Genomic DNA, 17,740 nt, shown 5'->3' on the forward strand with positions numbered 1-17,740 from the left:
GCTGCCCCCTGCCTCCCCCAGGCTTCACCACAGGCACGCAGGGATTTCATTTATACTTCTTAGTCTTATTTATACTCCTCAGTTTTATTTATACTGGCTTGGTAATGGTTCAAGCCTGAACAAGCAGGGGTTCTGTACACCGGCAACTAAAAGCCAAGCCTGCGGTCCCCTGGCCGTCACACTGACAACCGCACATGGGCATCTGCCACACAACTAGAATGTGCTGCTAGCTCCCACCTCTATTTCACCTATAGACACAAACTCCCTGCATTTAAAGTGTAATTGTTTAGGTTAACAGGACTACTAACAGAAAAACACTGCAAAAGCTCTATCTAAACAACCTTCAGAGAACAGTCCTTCCTTGGTTGTAACTATATCTGCCCGAGATCGCTCCCTGACACACTTCAGAGTACATCAGTTCTTTATTGCTCTTATCTCACTGTACTCGCTATACTCTGTAAACGACTTCAAGTAGATGTTCTCATTAAGAATTTATTGCAAAAATAAAAGGCATGGAAGAAAACCAAAACCCACAGGACCACAATCAGAGTGCTTCCTCACCTCCTCCTAACTAACTGTGAACCTTTCCACTCCCTTCTGCTATCTACTTGCCATGAAGACAGTGGGAAGAATGAGTCTCCAAAAAATAAGTAACTTTGAAACTAGCCCTGCTCTGAACATGGGGCTGGATTAGACTCCCAGAGATCCCTTCTAGCCAAAATTCTACTTATGAATAAGCATCTGATCAAATCCAAAGCCATAGTGCTTTTTTTAAGAGTTTGCTTCAAGAATAGCTGCCAGAGGAAAACACAGAATTAGGGAGTAAAACCAAGAAACCACAACAAACTTCAGGACAGACATGCTAATAACCAATAGTAGTACTGTGCTTGATAACACTTTTAAATTAGTGGGTTAGTTAAAGCTGGCATTAAGAGGCAAAAGCTGACTTCTTGGGCAAGCAATCTCTTCAGCAGTGAAAGGGAATTGTGGTTGTGATCAATTAAAACAGTTTTTATTTTCTTCACTGGCACCTTCTTTCAAAGCCGATTTTTATGCATCCCTAAATTCAGATTCACTCCCAGCAATCGTTCTTCTCAGCCAAGACCAGCATTCACATCCTCAGCTCAAGCCGCAGACACACTCAGACACACCCTGTATTGCTGCAAATTCATCTGGAATGAAGCTATTGCAAAACCTTAGCATCATGTACTATTAAACAATCGAAGTTACTAATGTTGGATGGATGCCCTCAGGAGGTCAAGCCCAGAGAAAGTCCCACAAGGCTTGAGGGCTTGAAACAACATAATTTTCCATGCTGACGATGAAAAGAAGCCAAATTGTAGCACATTTAATTGCTCAGCCCTGTCTCTTCCAAAGCTGGTCATCTTTTCCACAGTGAGGACATCTCAGATTTAAGCAAGCCATCTGTCCACCGTCCACTTTTCCCACTATCTCATTTTGACTAACTGTATATCCACTTGGCCTCCTCTCCAATGACCCACACTGTATGCTGGACACATAAGAAGAGGCTTCCCCTTGCAACCACAGGAAGAACTTTGACAAACAAACATAGCAAGAAGAATCACTTCAGCACTTGAAGAAACTACAATATAGGTACTTGAACTGTACAAATCTCTCTGTTTCAAGTTACTGTAACACAGTTTTTATCTTGATGAACTAAAATAACGGGGACTTCAGTCTAGATTACAACCCTCGAAGGCAGCAATGAACTGAAAAGGGGTACACCCTTACAGCCCAACTCTGGAGAGAGACCCCAGCTCAGCTTCACAAGCACAACCCTGCATCCAAGGGAGTAAAAACAGCCTCTTGGCAGAGCTAACAGCTCCACAGCATCACATACTGGCAGAGCTACCCTGCTTTCACTCCCAAAGGCTTCCACAGCAACCTTCCCCTTTATAATATACATGCACCACACACTTCTCTTACTTTCTTTTTAGAATAAATAATTACAAAAATAATTTACATTACAACTGCAGTTTTTTAATGATTTTAAAGGGGAAAACAGGTGCAAGAAAATGCTCTCACAGGAACAGCACTGCTCCTCACATCACCGTACCAGCAGTTCTGATCACAATAGTTTAATATAAAACCCAGCTGACCTACATTTTTACAGCATGAAAAAGTATTTTTGATCAATAATTCTGAATATACAATAAGTTCCAATGAATGCACGATTTACATAATGTCACCTACCTGCAGCTGCAAAGCACAAAATCAAAGCAAACACTGAAGTCGCACAACTTGAAGACATTTTTGCAAGCGCTGAATCTCCTCAAATCAGCTCCCTTTGTAGCTCTTCATGTAGATTTACTTCCTTTGAAATTTGTGGTGTGTTTTGAAATCAAATCTTCCAGACTTTTAATTGCCTACAGAAAGAAGTAAAAATACATCTGAATACAAATATCACTTACAGAAGCATTACCAAGTATTTAAAATTACCTCTCTTGTAATAAGAGAAACAGAATTCTTTCTAAAAGGACTACTAAAGAAGTCCATTTTATATTACCAGATAGCCTAGGTACTGACAGCTCAGTACTCTTCCCTCTCCTGCACTTCTGTGCAGCTGCTGCTCTTTCATATTATGCATTGTGCAAGTTGTGATCTTGGAAGTGAAATCCCAGAGTTCTTTCTGTCAACTGAAGACTGCCAGTAGTACTCATAGCTTCAGACGTGTTTATTTTAACTATTCAGACTTTCTCTGGGACATATAAACATTTGTTTGCTTAATAATCTGCGTTACCTTTATTGCACCACAGAGCAATGTTTCACACGTGCTCTAGCTGGTTTACCGGTAACACAATAAATTTAACTCATTACTTCTCAGTATCACAAATTCTGAAAACTTTTCCAGGCCACTTGACAATAAATACAAACACAAAGCTGCTCAGAATCATTATGTCAAGAGATTTCGAGACATGATATACCAGGTCAGTAAAACAACTTAAATATGCCATACAAATAAACGGCGATACAGCTGATGCCCACAGGCATTAAAAGCATAGGGAATTCTGACCACAGAATGCATGCTGCAGATTCTTGAGGGGAAACACTCACTAGATGTGCAATATCCTTTTCCACTTTTTTAATCTATTCTCAGTCATCTAGAGATCTAGAATGAGACTACAGACCAAGCAGGTAAGGAACCAGAATGTTGGTATTGTATTCAATCTAATACAAATCTTACCTACTTTACTTCATTACCAGTCTTCAGCAGCAGAAAGTAACAGATGGTGGTTAGCAACCACTAACACTCACCACAAAGCAATGCAGGCAATTACTAACAACCATCACGGGGCAAAGTCAGAGCAGAACGTTGAGTCAGGACCAACATCTGAACCACAAAGCATGAATACCATTCAAAAAGTTCTTGCTGACACTAAACTGGAATGAAGTGCAAAGGCAAAAGGCTAGGCTCTCTTACACAGCATGTGCTGTGCACAGTCAAGTCTGTGCAAGGAAAACCTGTACCTAGACCAGCACTTCAAGACACCTGCTCATAGCACTGCTATGCCTATGAGGAGCACACTAGGAACTCCATTGTAGAACCTCTCTATAGCTTAGTTGGCAGAGCCAGCACTGCCCTGCGCGGAGAGAGCTGCAGCCACCCACCAGGAAAGGTGTGTCAGTGCCCAAGCACAGAACTACAGCCTCCAGCAGATACTTCCCTCAGCACCCTGCTCCCAGCACCTCTGACTGGTCTTGGCAGTGCCCCAGGTCCCACCTGTGTAGGAGAAGAGCCCAGGAGTGGCTCTGTGGGGTGCTGAAGCACCCAAACACCACACTGCTGCAGGACAGGAATGGGGCAAGGAAGGAGTTGAGTATCTATCACAACACAGGGTTTCTTGCAGGTCACTTTCAAGCTGAGCATCCCATAAGAAGCACATATACTTTTGTTCACTGCTGGCTTTTGACACTGGATATTTTCGGTTGAAATTCTGTAACTGGTTCTCTCTCATGTGTACCTCCTCATGGCCTCTCCTCCACTGATTTTGAAACATTGTCATACCACCACAGTGAATGAAGGAAACCCCAAGAGAAAAAGCTAGTTCTGCTGACACTGCCTACTAATCTTTATCTTCTACTTGCTAGTACTTAATCTGGGGAAAAGAAGTTCACTCTTCGTTCTGAAGAGGTCCACATCACTTTGCACAGTGTAAAAAAGATCCGGGTATCTTGTTATCTGCTATTCATGAAGTTATGTATGATTAATGTATGATTGGATATCGCAATCTTTTCCATCAGTTAAATTCAGACTGTGATTACCTGTGAAAAGATTTAGTCAAACTAACCTAAAACCTTGGCCTCAAAAATTAAGAACCTGTGAAACTATCCCTGGACATTTAAAGTAACCTCAGCCACAAAACCAACCTCAAAGTGCATTTTTGTGCTCTGCCACGCACTGTCCTTTTCAAAACTGGCCCTGAATTTAGAAATAGAGATTAAGTCATCTAAGAGAAAAACATTTCAATAAATAAACAAATACCTACTTATATATCATTCACATAACAACACCAGCTCTGTATCATTTCACTTATTCCATCCCATCCTAAAACATAGCACTGTTACTGATGTTGAATGTTTCCTCACTTACAGGTTAACCAGCACAAACTGTTCTTTGCTAGGATCAACACCACCACCCAACCTGACTGAGGTAGTAAGACACTGCAACAAACTTCCATCACTGACAGCAAGACAAACACCACAGCCTCTTAAACCAGCAAGAGTCCACCCCAAAAACCCAACCAAGCATGATTTACCCAAAGATTTCCTCCACAACATTCTATAGAAGATGGATTTTGAAGAAAAAAGTTCCAGAGAAGGATGAACACATGCACAAACACAATGCTAGAGAGAGCTCAAAACAGGAAAACCTCATAAAACAGCAGCTTCCTTGGGCAATTTATAAGGCTTGTAAAAATTACTCATCCTGAACATACTGGAAGCATTCAGTGAGTTCCTAGATATCTTGCATTTCTCCCTAGAGTGTAAGGTTATATAGCTAAACCCTCAAATCCATGAGGGATACTAAACTCTGTGGTAAATTAAAGGTAAACAGCAATAACAAATTGTTGACAAGAGTGTTGGACAATCCTGCAATCCAGAAGGTTTTTAACCTGAAATTCCAAATTAAACAGGTTTTATGCCATAACGGCAAGCCATTCATGACTTCCACTGGCCAGTCAAGCACAGGAAGGTGGCAACTGGTGTTGTCAGTGGTTACGTGGACCTTGTCTAGGCTAGAAAGAATTAGTCTCTGCAAGTCTCTTCCAGCCAGTGTGTATTTCATGTTGACAAATGAAGGGGTTTTGGCAGTAAGAATTCTATACACTACCTTGTCCCCTGAACACTAAAAGCTGCATCATCATGCAGATGTGGCACATAGTGACATGGCTTAGCGCTGGACTTGGCAGTGCTGGGTTAACAATTGGACTCTATCATCTTAAAGGTCTTTTCCAACCTAAACCATTCTATGATTATATAGTGAACATCATTTGGGAAGTCAAATGTAAGATGGAATCATTTTTTGCTATTTCTCTAGATAAAAAGAAACCTACTCAGCGAGAGTATTCGGCTGATAACTCCATAGATAAATGCTGCCATGAAGAAAAAAAATATCAAATAGGGCAAATCTTGAGGTTTCTAGCCAGTGTCACCTATAGAAGACCATCAGAATGTCCTGCAAAATGTCATTAATAAGCATTCTGAAACTTGAGTTCCTGATGTATAACCATTCCATCAACAACAACAACAAACAAAATAGAAATCAGAAAAAGAGTAACTACAGCACAAATGCTCACTAATAAACTGAACAGGAAAACACAAGCCTTTACTTAAATCACTCTTCCACCAGCAGAGGCCTCATTCTTTGGTGAGGTTTTTGTAAGGCACGCAGCTGTTCAGAACTAGGGAACACAAGGAAAGAACTGGAGATAAAGCAACGCTGACAAGAATCCCATTCTGTGCCGACCACCTATGTATGTTAAAAGGCCAGTTACCATTACACTTCAATTTGAGAAAAATGATTTAAAAGGGAGAGAGAATATATACACATTGCCATCTCTATGTAAAACCAAGAGAGTCATTTGATACCTGCCACAAGCCACTGACCAGTAACATTTACAAGGCATAAGTCAGAGCAGGCACTATATGAAGGGAAAGCCCTAGGCTTCTACACTACAAACTCGAAAAGTCCACACAACAGGGGGACATTTCCGAGAGAATCATCTTTTCCTCTGGGGTATATCTGGGTGGCTATTTCTGTAACTGAGGTCACAAAAGAGCGTATTAAAAATATGACCAAAAAACCCAGTGAAGAAGAGCAGGAGAAGCTGACATGAGAGTTCAGGTTTTCTAAACACTTCATGCCAATGCTTTATACTACTAGAAGCTGCAAGAAAGGCTAGCAAAAGAAGGCATCTGCAGCCAGAGCCATTGGAGACTCTGCCTAAGAGGCACACACTCTGCTGGGGTCATTTTCACTGAAGTTTGCTGTCACAGAGGCCACTGGTCCTGAAAAAAACTGACAGTCTAAAAGGCACAAAAGAGCCTGTTTTGTTGAGAAGTACCATTTTGCAGACGCAATCAGGAATGAGACCTACTGGGAACATCAGGAAGAATCTTATTACTACTAGGTATTATTAGGTCTGAAAGAAGACTGAGGGTAACACACTGAAGTGCGTGAGGACAAGAGGAGGCAGTATGAGGTTTTAATGTGGTCTGAAGTAGGAGCCTGTAATGTCTATGAGACTTTTCATACATTAAAGGGGACAGGACACTGTTCTAACTGTGAGTTTCTTGCAAATGAAAATTACCAAGTGTAAGCCCTAGGATTAAGCTCTGCCTTCAGAACACTTGAGCACCTTTCTACTCAGCCTGTTCCTGTACTTCTAGCAAAATACCCATTACATACTACTCTTGGGATCAGTGATCTCCTAAACTTCAGTTTGTACCACTGGTCTTCTGCTGGTCAGTTTAATTTTGTCTACTTTTTCAAAGCTTCTCTGCCCAGCTCAACCTAGCAATATATGTGCCTGCAGGTGGCCACAGCCACAGATCTGGTGGTGTTTCTGTTTCCTATTAAAAGGCTTCTATACCATAGGAATTTGCCACATTTATTGCTGAATTGCATTCTTATTGCTTTATTTTTCCTTTTTATTTCTGTTCTCTTAAGCCTTTTCCCTAATGGCCACCATCTGTTTCTTTAATCACAAGCTACCTTTCCCCATACAAGTTATTCCCTTGCCTCAACTCTATCTTCCTCATTGTCTAACCTTTTCCTCCACTGCCTGAAGAATAACTTCCACTTCCTTTCCTCCTTATCAACATGGACTCTGGTAATTCCCTCCTCTTTCCACGCATGGTGGCAGAGATTGCACAGCTCTCAACAGCACTGATAACAAACACTTCTCTACCAAAGCGAGCCAAAAATCCTCCTCTTACGTGTCACAAGTCCCACTGAAGTGAATGGGGATACTAGAATGAAGCCAGCAGGATCTGTCCCTTTGTGTTGTTTTGCCATAGCAACATGAACCCAGGTTTCTAAGCCATCCAAGGCAGCCTTCACAGCCAAAACTTTTTCACTTTTTGTTTGTTTGCTTTATGCATGGCAACCATTTCACTCAACTAGGTTTTCTCCCATTGCTCTATGTTGGTTCCCTATGCAAATGCATGAATACACACATGCCATGCAGAAGAGAAAAAGGCAATCCTTTGTAATCAAGTAGACTCAAGCTCAATAAAAGAAAAACAAAGAAAACCCCCACAAATGGTTAACTACACCAGTAGCTCTTCCAAAACCTCTTCTATTCCTAGATTTGTAGGGTTTATTTATAATTCTATTAAATATACATGTTATCAGATTTCTTTCTTATTAGATCAGATTTATCCTCTGTCAATTCTGCATGATTTGGACACATACAGGTCAAAAAGCTAACAGGGCTAGAAAATATTAATGTGGAATTGAAAATTTGTATTTTTTTTTTTTTTTAATGCCTACATCCAAGGCATATACATGAAGTCCCACAATTCAGAACTCAAAACAGTAACTTACTCATAAACCATTAAGGGGACAGATTCTGTTTTAGAATCAAAGTGATTTCATTTCAGGGAATACATGAACAGTAATAAAGAATAAAAGTCCTGACATAACAAAAGCCTAAGAAGAACTAACCCTGATGGCCTGCAGTTCACATGCTGCTGTGCTTGTAATGCGACATTTCAACAAGTCACAGTTAAAGGCTATGGGAACTGGACAAGTGCCAAGGGAAGATGTTTTATGCCATTTAGCAATTGTGCCCCTCCATTCCACGTGACTTTTGTTTTAACATTTCGTTTATTTATTTTCTTATTAATGTATTACAATGCAGCTTGTCAAATGACAGGAAGCCACAAAATATACACAAATAAGTCCATAAAAGATGGGAAACCATTCCACCTTTTTCATAACGGTTCACTGAGGTTGGTTTTGTTACCTGGTACGTATTTTGCCCACAGCTGGCATGAAGCTCTGGTTTGGATGACAGCGGCTACTGTCAGTAAAATTTCATAGCCAACTTTCCCTTCAGCTTCCCTACATGTTTCTTTTTCATCACCTGACTTGAACTGCTGTGAGTTTAGATCAGAAAAATAAAGTCATGACACCAGACACTGTGGAAGTTTCAGCTGAATAATCATTGCACAATATAGCACAAAAGTAAGAGAGAGTCTACAGAAACAGGATAAAAATCATTCTGTTTAATGTTCCCAGGACTTCCCTTCCCCCAAACAGAGGGAGGTATGCAGCTAAATCTGCACAGGCTGAGGGGTAAGGTTTTGCTTACCAAGCGTAAACAAGAGAATAGCCTCTTACAGGATCAGGATGTAAGAGGCTTTCAATAGGTGGAAGGGAAGGAAGTGCACTTTGGGAGTCTTTTAGTGGAAGGAGTACACAAGAATCTTCCACAAGAAGGAGGCTGGAACAGATTCCTTTTTGACAACAGCAGAAATTCCTAGAGGTTAGCATATCTCTACAGAAGGAAGCACACAAGGCACTGAAGACAGAGTTTAACAAGACCAACATCCTACGTGTAACCTAAATACCAAATCAGATGCTTTCTACTTTAACACAGAGCACTTGTGGGCATCCTGTTTCAGAGCATCTCTAAAGGGAGTGAGGAAAACAAGATGTTGGGATGCTGTACTGTTCCTGTATAATGGCTCATAAATGCCTCTAGTACCAGCTTCAGCCCCGAATTTTCTGTGCAACTCAGTCTATCCTTTCGCAACCAAAACAGTTGTAGCAGGACCTCGATGTGCCCACAGCAGCACTCCCCCCATAACAATCACCCAGGAAAACAACACTGCTTTAGGGAGTTCTGCTTCCATTTTCTTGTTAGAATATGGATAAAAAAAACCATCTCATTGCTCTTATATCAGGGAATACCAGTGCCACTATTATATGCCATGTTCCTGATGAATACTCAGGTAGCAGAAGGAGATAAAAAGCAGACACTTCTAGAAAGGTACATACATAAAGACCGGGTTAAAGTTTTCATGAAAGCTCAAGAAATCTATGATTCTCAAATCTACATTTAAATAAACCTCAGGTACCAAATGAACTCAAACAGGAATATCTCACCACAACTAACAAGAGCAAGGCTAATGTTTTTTAAATGGGACTTGCTGTTTCTGAAAAGCTTACCCTGAAATAAAAACATTTCTAGTGCACAGGAATCTTCAGGCTGAAAAAGATTATCATAAATTGCACAAAACAAATCTCTACAACCTTTCCTCCTCATAGTTAATTTTATTTGGCCTAATTGCTTCATTTTTTTATGGTTTCTAATTGGAAACATAATAGGTTTCCTGGCACTGGACTATCTTACTCTACACAAACACAGTAGCAGCCAACAACCTCACACAAATTTCATTTATCTTAAGTTTTACTTGGCTCGGTTTCTAATTGCACACCTAAACTAAACAGATAACAGCTCTAATGTACCTATCAAGACAGATAAAACTCTAGGGAAGGCATCTCCTTGTGGAGAAGGAGCCACAGCAGGAAGGAAAGTTACCAACATCTCAGCAAGGCTTCTTCCACTCAGGGTAAAAGAGTTCAGCAAATTGTTCTATCAGTGAGTGCTTGATGCTGTGTTTTTTTTCAAGACTGAACTGCAAACCCTTAGCTCTGCATCTAGAAATAATCCAGCTGGAACCCTTCTACCAGGAAAACAGTAAAATCAATCTCAGCTGGATTTAAAAATCTTTAAACAACCTTTAAACATTTAGAGAAGTGGTTCTGAAACCATGGCCCACAAATACCTGAAATTCTCTGGGTTAATTGTGAGAAGCCCACAATGGGTAATAATGAAAAGCAAGACTATAGCATTATGCATAAATTTGCTATATAAAGATGCAATCCCCCTGGGAGGCGGAAGAGGGAGGAGAGGAGAAAGGTGCACAGCAAAGGTTGAGCAGGATTGAAAACCAGCATTTCCCACTATAGGGGAACTGGAGGAGGTGATACAAATCAGCCCTCCCCTTTGCCACTGGCCACAAGATATTATAAGATGTAAAGTAACAAGTTAGTATTTCAGCTAGTAGGTACTTTAACCACATGCAGTATCAAAACTGCATTTCGGAAAAAAAAGAAGGTATCGAGTTTTGCTCTCTAGAATAAATCACAGTCAAGAAAGAAGGCAGATGAATAGATTATCTCTTTGGGTTGCCAAACAAGAAGATAAATGCATTTATCTAAGGTTAGCTGTTAGCCACTATATTTTCAAATGAGTATATGGAAGACTGGAAACTTCTCCCACACAAATAGGGAAGGCCTTAAACTGCCTCACAGTTCAAAGAATGAGTCAAAAGGAGCTTCTTCGCTTTGTGTAGGGGTAAACTATCCTCTCCCCGTTTGTCAGCCAGACAACCAGTGTTGTTTAATTTATTGGGCAGAGAAACATATTCAGGACAAGGTAAACTTTTTTGTAACAAATTATCACTTATAAGCACTGTGATGAGGATTTGTTCTGACCAAGACACACACACCACTGTCATGTTCCACTCCCCTATAAGAAACTCCCCTATAATTTTTACCATACAGAATTTCCTGTCTTTTAGTATTTTATATTAAATGCACTTATGAAGACCGTAAAAAGCTTTGAACGCAAGCTTAGGGAGATGGAAGGCCGCAATAAATTCCTGTGTTCATATAAATAATTTGTGCATCTCGTATCGCAGAAGGAAATCACTACACTTCATCACTGGAGTGAACCACATCACCAGATCTACACGGATTCAGACACACTGGTCATTTAAACTCTGGAGGGAGGAACTAATCCCTCACATACCATAACCTGTACATACTGGAGGAGTGACTTGGTCCATTAACGTAACAGGTTTAACAAAAGAAAAGGCCCACCTTTTCAAATATAGCAATAGCTCTTCTGTAAATCAGCAGAATTTTACTTTACTCAAATCATTGTCAAAAACAAAGTCTCGCATTCTTGATGAAATACCACCATAGTTCTCAGTTACATGTAAAGTATAGCTCTAGTCTAACAAACAACTTCTATAAATCTAAGACAAAAGAAAGAGGACATAGAAGTCTTCAATCCACCTCCAGCTTCTTGGCAAAGAAATACACGTATTCAGCAGATCTGTATTATGCAGTCAGCTCACTGGATAGTTTGGGATTTTTTTTAGTTGTTTCCAAATCACAATAAACCTACACCAATGTCCCAACAGAAAATGCCTGTGCTTATGACAGAAATCAAAGCATAAGTGCATTGGCATTCTTTATTCTTTTTTCAGAAACATTAATTCTTATAGATAGCTTATAAATCACAGCCCTATTGCCTTCTGTGCAGAAAAACAACCTATACATGTTAGCTCTATAATTAACCTGTTTCAGACCCATGACCTCTAGATAAGCTATTCTTCTGCAATCTAAACAGGTCTCTTGCAAGGTCACAACTAAACTTATGTAAGAGGGGCCCCTCCAGCCAACTCCCAAAGCCTTATAACATACTGCGACAGGAAGAAAAAATAAATCTGAACTTGGCCAGAGACTGTATTGAAATTAGACAGACTACTGAAGTGCTACATGTAATGCAATTAAATTTGTTAAAATGAGCTGTATCTGTCTGTTGTTAAAGTACTATACACAGAACAAATATGAAATACTTTCACATTTCCCTCAATAAATTCATTCACTATAAATACATTAAAAGAGGATATTTTGCCAAACATGATTATTTGTAAAGAGTACAACAATATTAACAGCTACAGTGCAATACAGAAACTGTTCTCTGAACTTGACAAACCTATTTAGATACTGAAGGTCATAAAGGTTGCTCTTTAAAAAAAAAAAAAAAAAATTTTGCCAGAGTAGAAACAAAAAAAGTGGGATATACACAAAGTAGCAGCTTTAAAGTACCTCTTTCAGTGATTTCCAGAGATGTGTGAATCTGTTTCCTTCTGGCCACCACAGAGTTAATTGTTGCTGTAAATAAATAGCACAAGAAAAGCTGCTCTGTTGGATGACTGCCAGGACATAAAAATGTGAATCCACAGTTGAGGATAAAACAATTCCAATTGCACTGCTTCTTTGCTAGTATGTTTTTATGGCAAAACATGCTTCTATTCATGAAGTGGCTAGAAACTAGCATACTGCTGTTGATCACCACAAATATTACTGCTGTCCAAGTAACACCTATGTATAATACACAAGAATGCTGTGAAACTAGATCAAAAGTAATGTGATTGCAAAGATATTTCCAATCGGTGTCCCACAGAGCATTTTCTGAGATTTACAATTGCCCAAGACTTGGTAATTCGCATCTTAACAGAATATTATTGGAGGTATCAAACAAAACAGCTCTAAGACAACTTAGGCAAAGCTTCAGTGCTCTTTTCCAATGACATTCACACAGAAATCTCACTGACTTTACACATTACGTACTTCAGCATCTCAAAGAACTGTAAACGGGAGGAAGTTTTGTGATTCCACAAAAACAATGGAAGAGGGAGATTGTCAGTGGAACTTAGCATACACCTTTTTGTACCTTCAGTAACTGGCAACATCACATAATGCCCTTGGAGAAGAATGCACAGCTACTGGGATATGCATACACATGGTCACTAAGATAAAGGGAGGAAAATTCATATGCAGTCAATACCTCGGTATTCAGGCAGTGTCATTCCAGAACCAGAGAAGCTTGCATCTCTTCCTTTAAACCTACCCTGTGACTGTTCATTTCAGTTGAAATGCATTTTGTCTTCACTTCTCCTGATGCTAGGAGAATATACAATTGTTATCGCTCACAAGTACCAAACCAGCTACCCCATGGTACGTGCTCCCATGCACATTTTCACCCCAGCATCAGTGAAAGACAGCTTAAGCCCAAGTATAAGCAGCAAGATAACTCACATTTACTGCAGGGTGAGAGACCGTTCCCTGGCTCTTACTGGGGAATAGCTGACATGCTGCAAATTCCCATTCTTCACTTAGCATACAGCAATCTGTACACTCGTATGTTTGTACACTCGTACCTGAAGTATTTGCCATTTGGCTGTATCATACTCATGCTTCACAGACTAGAAAGCAGTACAGATCAATGCAAGTCATCCAGGTGACCTTCTCAGGCACAAGACTTTGCATTTAGTATTCCTCACACACAAGATGTAGTCAATTGTAATGCCAATACAAATTAAAAAGAAAACTTATTATTGATCTGTGCTGGGAGTGTCACTTGACCTTTACAAAAATAAGCTAGTAATGGCTTCTTAAAACCTAAGAGAATATCTAAAAATACTCTCTCTTATGGAAACCCTAAATACTAGGAATAGTTTCTTGTGAGAATACAGCTTTTTTGCAACTCAACTTTAGCTTTCAAGAGTTCTATATGCAATCACAAACATGCTACAGCAACAATTTTACTGTGGAAATATTTTGTCTAGCTCATTTTCAAAAACTTTACAGGATTGCTCAGAATGTTTCTTCTTATTTGGGTTTAATTAATTCACCTCAAATATCTTCACTTAGATAAATCTCTAATGATCTTTTCAAGTTTGGTTCTGGCTAGCATGACAAAAAAATTCCACTCAGAAGAGTGGGAGACATGCCTGTTAGCAAACTAATATCAAGCATTCCAAAATGATGTGTTTATTCCAAAGTATGGGGGGTTTTTCCAAGTAAATTGATAATCATCTTCTAAGGAAATACTATCAAAAATATAGGCCCAACATTTTAACAAACTGCAATTGTGGTAGGAAGAGAGATGTTACCGACAGAGAGATCTGTGTTCCCCCTGCTGGCTTAGCAATTAACTTCAAAACACTGTTCCTAGAGGTAGGCATCAAGATGCTTAAGTATTAAAAGATGTTCTGCATGCCAGAGAGGAAAAACTGAAGCTTACTGTTTAAAAGAAATCACACCCATAATAGATAATACTTACATGCTCTGACTAGGTGATGCCATGGAGACCCAAAACATGCATCAGAACCAACAACCAAACAAGACCTCCCCAGAGAGAGAAAGCATGGTAGAAGAGAAAAATCTGAAGTGTCACTTTAAACTTAACAAGGTTGGACTACAGCAAACAATTGGGGGAAGCAAGATTCAGAGTAAAGGACTCTTCACCGAAGGAAGCCAACAACCTGCTCCCCCTCCAACACCCGTCCCTCCCTTCCTCCCCCAGCCAGCCGGGAATGCCGAGCACTGGCTGCAGCCGTTGGTGTCAGCTCAGGTCTGCGTCCTAACAAGAGCAGCTCCTCAGCTAGCACTCAAGCTCTGTAAGCTACCATGGGTTCACCTGGAACCATTCAAAGGAATAAGCATATACCATTAACATTTTGCTAATGCTCTTGTTGGAAATACTTTTGACAGGGCACCTGTCTAAATTAAATTAGACAGGTGCTAATTAAAAGCAATTTATGTTGCCCCTGGCATTCACTGAAACAGACATGGATTTTAAGGGAAATAAAGTATTCCTAGCAAGAAGCGATGAACAAATACATTTTGTCTTTTTAAGAAATTGTATTTACACGTGTAATTTTAAGTCTTCCCCGTGCAAGACTACGATAGCAACAGCGCTCCCAGTCACCATGAGCCGAACGTAACTGGTCCCACAGTCACAGAGCAGGCAGCTCTCTCATTATGGGTCTTGTCCCCAGATGGAGGCTAGTATCAGCCTGCTCCACCTCATCCAAAAGTAATAAATATATCCTTAGCTTGGTATAAATACAGACCCATCCAGGAAAATTTCCTTCTTAGAACAAAAATATTGACACTTGTTCATCCAACTCCAATTTATTACAAACCTATGGAGAGGTTTCTACTGAAATTGAACTGTGCTGGTGATCAAACGTCTGAGAATAATAAATGATGGAACCAAATTATAACACCTATGCCTTAACAGAACTGAAATAAATAGATTTACATCTAGTTACATCCACAACCAGGGGAAAAGGAGCAACCACACACAGCTACACCTGAAGTCCTTTCTGTTCAAAGGGACAGGAAGTATCATCTCCTGGACCGTTTGACTTCAATGACAGTACTTCTGGAATTCCAAGTACATCTGAAACTGGGGGAAGTTGAGAAGTTATTTAACTTACATCTGATTTCAATGGCATACTTCTGCTGCTGCTTGGAGAGGTGCAACTCGGAAGGCTGCAGGGAACTGACCTCAGCACATCTGCCACGATAAACCCCACAGGCCAACAACTGCTCTGTGAAAGTACTGAAGTGACACGTTACCGGTGTTCGTACTTTCCTCACACACACCGAATTTACACTCTGCCAGTACACTGCTAAGCTCCCAGCTGGGCTCTCCTTACGGGTGCGATACCTCGACACGCACAGCAGTGTTAGCATCTGCAGAGGACTTCACTTGGTGCCACCGAGTAACTCGCCCGGCACGTCCATTCCAGCCTGACAGAGCCCACGTTCGCTAGGACACCTGTAGCTGCTACTCGCCACAAGCCCCGTCACCACGCCGGGATTAACCCCTGCACACACACGGACGGACGGACGGAGCCCGCACGGCTGCACAGGGCGGACGGGCGAGCCGTTTCCAGCGCTCCTCGCAGCACCCGCGGACACACCGCCCGGCCCCCGGAGCCGGGCGGCCCCGCGGCGGCCACCGCCAACCTCCCGCCGCGCCCAGGGTGACATGTCCCGGGGGACCCGGCGCTTCCGCCCGACCCCGGCCGGCCGGGGGGTCTTGGCCGCCGCGCTTACCTGGCAGCAGGTCTGGCCTCGCCGCGTCCCTCAGGGGCAGGCGCGCAGCGGCGCGGCTACGCCATGGGCACCGCAGCGGCGGCCGGGACGGGGACAGGAGGCGACGGGACGTGAGGGCAGCCCCCGCCGAGGCCGCCCAGCGCTGGCCGCTGCTGCGCGGGAGGAGGCGGACACTGAGGAGGCGCGCGGCCGCCCGCCCGGCCCCCAGCTCGCGAGTAACCCCATGGCGGGGCAGCGCCGCGCGCGGGGCGGGGCGGGGCGGGGCGGGGCCGGCGGCGGGAGGGGCGGGGCCGCGCCGCGCCGCCATTGGGAGCGGGGCGGGGACGGCGCCATGACGGGCGCTTCCGCCCGCCCGGCCGGCCCACAAAGGGGATCGAGGGCTCGAAGCCGTGTGAGGGACTTAAAGGGGGCCTGTAAGTTGGGGAGACAGTGTTTAGCAGGGCCTGTCGCGACAGGACGAGGGGTGACGGTTTTAAACTAGCCGCGGCGAGATTCAGGCCGGTGCAATGAGGGTGGTAAAATCCCGGCACGGGCTGCCCAGAGTCTGGCTGAAGATGTCCCTGCTCGTTGCTCATTCAGTGTCGAAGCCATTGAATTCTGGAGCAAAAGTCCATCTTTAAGGCAGCTGCGCCATGGATGAGGCCTTTCTACACATAGCCCAGCTTAACGATAATTTTCTCCTTCAGCAAGAATAAGCTGAGAGCTCATTTCTGATACAGTCTCTCAAGACTACGAGGACTCATTTGTGCTGCTCAACTGCTCTCATTACCTTATATATCTTTCCAAAGTCATGGTAACTCTTAGTGCTACTGGCACTTTGCGAGCATTAATACAGCAAAGTTCCCATGTCCACATTGAGCTCTCACCCTATCATCATCCTAAAGAGCAAATATTCCTGCATGGGCATTGAGACCATGCCGAGACACAGAGAAATGCAAAGGACTTCCACAATGCTTCTATCAAACTTTACTAGTTTAATGCGGTTTCTCACTTGGGGGGGTGTCAACACTTTTTATAGTGCTAATCTTGTTCATTACCAATCAGGCCATTTGTCCCTGAATCACCACTGATGAGTTCCTACATCTACCCAAGAGGCGTGTTAAGAGCGTTCAGGCACTATTCAGCCGCTCCTTGAAATGCCAGTTTGCGACCTAGAAAAGACCGTTGCCACTTACTTACACTTAATTTTGATCTCTGCCTATTTGGATGAGTCTTACAGAGTTCTGCTGCATATGCCATTCACCAGTAACTGGTTGGGACCTGGGAAGTGCTCAGCACCCCAAGACTAGGCTTCAAAACATCTACATGATCTGTGTATGAGACCTCTAGCAAGTAAATCAAATGCTGCTGTGAAAAGCATTTAGTCTACATTAAATATTTTGGTGAAGAGGCTTATAAAACCTGCAGAAACAAGTAAAATGCAAGTTCAGACTGCTTGCTGGCAGCCTAGGGCCACTTACATAAGTTTTGATTTATTTTTAGTGTTTGAGAAGTTGT

General features: G+C 42.1%; 1 protein-coding gene across 2 annotated transcripts in view; it reads right to left on the bottom strand.

The window, feature by feature from the left end:
- The window catches only part of TGFBR3 (transforming growth factor beta receptor 3), a 124,363-nt gene extending 107,906 nt beyond the window's left edge, over positions 1-16,457 (bottom strand). For both annotated transcript variants that reach the window (XM_065675369.1, XM_065675368.1), the window contains exons 1-2: positions 16,244-16,457; positions 2,215-2,387 (exon numbers count right to left, since the gene is read on the bottom strand). In XM_065675369.1, coding sequence (XP_065531441.1) covers positions 2,215-2,272 — 58 coding nt within the window. In that variant the 5' untranslated portion in view covers positions 2,273-2,387; positions 16,244-16,457. The remainder of the gene's footprint in view (positions 1-2,214; positions 2,388-16,243) is intronic.
- Positions 16,458-17,740: the final 1,283 nt, after the last annotated feature.

Source organism: Lathamus discolor, chromosome 3, assembly GCF_037157495.1.
Source record: "Lathamus discolor isolate bLatDis1 chromosome 3, bLatDis1.hap1, whole genome shotgun sequence".
Lineage (NCBI taxonomy): Eukaryota > Metazoa > Chordata > Aves > Psittaciformes > Psittacidae > Lathamus > Lathamus discolor.